Source organism: Otolemur garnettii, unplaced genomic scaffold (assembly GCF_000181295.1).
Source record: "Otolemur garnettii isolate 467f Iridium unplaced genomic scaffold, OtoGar3 scaffold01180, whole genome shotgun sequence".
Classification (NCBI taxonomy): domain Eukaryota; kingdom Metazoa; phylum Chordata; class Mammalia; order Primates; family Galagidae; genus Otolemur; species Otolemur garnettii.
Window position 1 is genome coordinate 1 of NW_003853575.1, and position 2,903 is coordinate 2,903.

Consider the following 2,903-nt stretch of genomic DNA (forward strand, 5'->3'; position numbering starts at 1 on the left):
TCTGTGACATCACACCCAGCTGAGCCACAGATGAGGGCTGGAAGATTGGGGTGAGTGGCTGAGAGGGGGGTAGGTCACTCTCTTCTTCTGTCCCTAGGACATGGCAGACGCCTTGGCCTGTGGCTCCAGCTCCCCGGCCGAGATACTACAGTGCCTTCGGCAGAAGGAAGGAGAAGAGCTGATCCTGACCTGGAAGAGGGTGAGCCCACCCTGCTGGGGCCAGTGCCAGGCCATGGCACAGAGGGGTTGTGTTCACCTCCTGTGGGAGCAGAGGGGCAGTTTGCTCCTAGGTGAGGCTTGGGACAATCAGGCATGACAGGAGGGGCTAAAAGGCCCAACTAGGCCTGGGGACAAGAATGAAAGGTGACTCCCAGCCATCAGGGCAGGCTCTGTCGTCTAGAGAAGAGACCTGCTTAGAACTGTTAGTGTCCTGGTCTCCTGACTCCCCCTGGGCCCCCTAACCTTGGTGATCTCCATCTCCCCACTTTCCCTCAAGGCTTAGGCACTCAGGCACACAGCTAGGTGCACCCTGGGTTCCTTTCTTAGAGGCTGGGTCCTGACTTGAGGGTCTCCCACCTTCCTTTCTCCTGTAGAAAACTACTCTGACTGCTTTCACTGTCGATGGCATCTTCTTTCCCAAAAGCCCCAAAGAGCTCCTCAATGAGAAGCAAGTCCACTCTGTGCCTGTCCTCCTGGGTTTCAACAATGACGAGTTTGGCTGGCTCGTCCCCAGGGTGAGTGTCCTCCAGCACCTGTGCCCTTGAAGCCTCTGCCCCAACCTGTCTTCCCAACCCATCTTTTTTCACCTAAGTGTGAGCTGAGCACTCTGATTCTCATTTCAGAGGTGAGGAAGCAGAGGCCCTGAAAGGTTTGGGAGACTTGCTCAAGGTCACCCGGCTACATTTTCACAAAGCAAGAAATTCTGTTTGGGGATGAAGCTTTTGCACAGACTGGCCTTGAGGGCATGGCTGATCCACATCATACTGTATTCCTGCCTTGGTGTCTGGTTTACACATCAGGCTCTGTTAGTGTGACTCTGTGCCTGAGAGACTGACTACCTAAGACTCTCATGTCTCAGACACCAAGCCACTGGTGACCTCACAGACCAAATACCCTCCAGTCCCTTCTTGGTGCACAGAATGCCCATAAGGGGCAACATCGTGCTTTCATCCTGAGCATCTTGTAATTTCATTCTCACTCTCCTACCCATTGATCATTTTGAATGGCTGCAAACTCTTCCACGAAGAGAGGGTCCCATCTTAATGTTCCTTCATTTAGGTATTTGGGCAGCTTCTAATTTTTACCACTGACGCATTAGTGCAGTGAACAACTCGGTATCCACAGCTATTGTCCTGGCTTTTGGAGGGCCATTTGCCTGCTATATAAGAGGCTCATACAATCTTGACACTCAGGACAAAGCTCATGGAAGTGGCCAGGCCAGTGCCTAGACTCTGGCATGCAGCCTTGTCCCTCACACTGTCTACCTGGAGTTATATGTGCCACAACAAGGGAGACCCAAGCAGGCTGCCTCTGAGACCTGGGAAAACCTGCCTGAGGTGACATGCTGTGCCCAGACTTGGAGCCAAGGTTGTTTCTCAGGAATGGGCTCAGAGGGCAACAGGCATTGCTGTGGGCATGAGCACAGTACAAATGTGTCAGCTCAATATCTATGGTGGCCAGGTGCGGTGGGGGGCCTGTAGTTCCTTGTACTCTGGAGGCAGAGGTGGCAGGATCCCTTGACCCCAGGAGTTTGCTACTGCACTGCAAACAGCCTCGGTGTCCAGCCTGTCTTTAGGGGGGGAAAAAAAAAAAGAGGGTCCGAGGCCTGTAGCTCAAGCGTGGCTAAGGCACCAGCTACATACACCAGAGCTGGCGGGTTCAAATCCATCCCTGGCCTGCCAAACAACAATGATAACTACAACCAAAAAACAGCCGAGCGTTGTGTCATGCGCCTGTAGTCCCAGGTACTTGGGAGGCTGAGGCAAGAGAATTGCTTAAGCCCAGGAGTTGGAGGTTGCTGTGAGCTGTGATGCCACAGCATTCTACGCAGGGCAAGAGCTTGAGGCTCTGTCTTAAATAAATAAATAAATAAATAAACAAAAGTTCTTGGGGACAGTTTTAGCCATGGATGCAAAATAATTCATACCCCTTATGGGAACCTCTCTACTGTTTACATATTGCTGCTGACACGGCACTGTCAGACATCACTATGCCAGTTTAAATTGCCACCAGCAACTTGAGCCTATAAACTTTTTGCAACCTTACCAGCATTTGCTGACCATAATTTATATTTTTTAATATGTCATCTTTATTGAGATATAATTTATATAAACTTCACCCTCGTATAGTGTACAGTTCAGTGATTCTTAGTGTGTTTACGAAGTTGCGTGACCATCACCACCATCTTACTGCAGAACCTTTGCATCATTCTAAAAAGCAGGCCCATACCCAGTCTCCCTCCCTCTGACCCCGGCCTCCACGAATCTACTGTCAACTTTATTGATCTTCCTATTCTGGGAAATTCCTGAATCATACACATGTGGCTTTTTGGGTCTGACTTTTATCACCAAACTTGGCGTTTTCATGGTTCATCCGTGTTATAGCAAATATCAGTATTTCTCTCCTTTTTGTGGCTGAATAGACCACCACATTTCGCTTATCCATTCAATTGCTAGTCAGCATTTGGTCTGTTTCCACCTTTTTTGCTATTAATGGATAGTCATGGATGACTATTTATGCACAATTTTAAAAAAATACATGTATTTCATTCATTCCCGTTGGTCACAGATGTTGGTTGTGTAATGGAGTCTTATTTTGATTTGCATTTTATCAAGTACGGCTTCATTCTTTTATTTCAGCATGCGCTGAGGGATTTGCATTTCTTTAATGGCTAAAAATGTTGA

General features: G+C 48.7%; 1 protein-coding gene across 1 annotated transcript in view; it reads left to right on the top strand.

The window, feature by feature from the left end:
- Nucleotides 1-6: 6 nt before the first annotated feature.
- The window catches only part of LOC105888431 (carboxylesterase 3-like), a gene marked incomplete at its 3' end in the record, with an annotated part of 5,248 nt that continues 2,351 nt past the window's right edge, over nucleotides 7-2,903 (top strand). Inside the window, exons 1-2 of the mRNA XM_012814052.1 lie at nucleotides 7-199; nucleotides 594-734. Of these exons, the coding sequence (XP_012669506.1) occupies nucleotides 101-199; nucleotides 594-734 (240 nt within the window). The remainder of the gene's footprint in view (nucleotides 200-593; nucleotides 735-2,903) is intronic.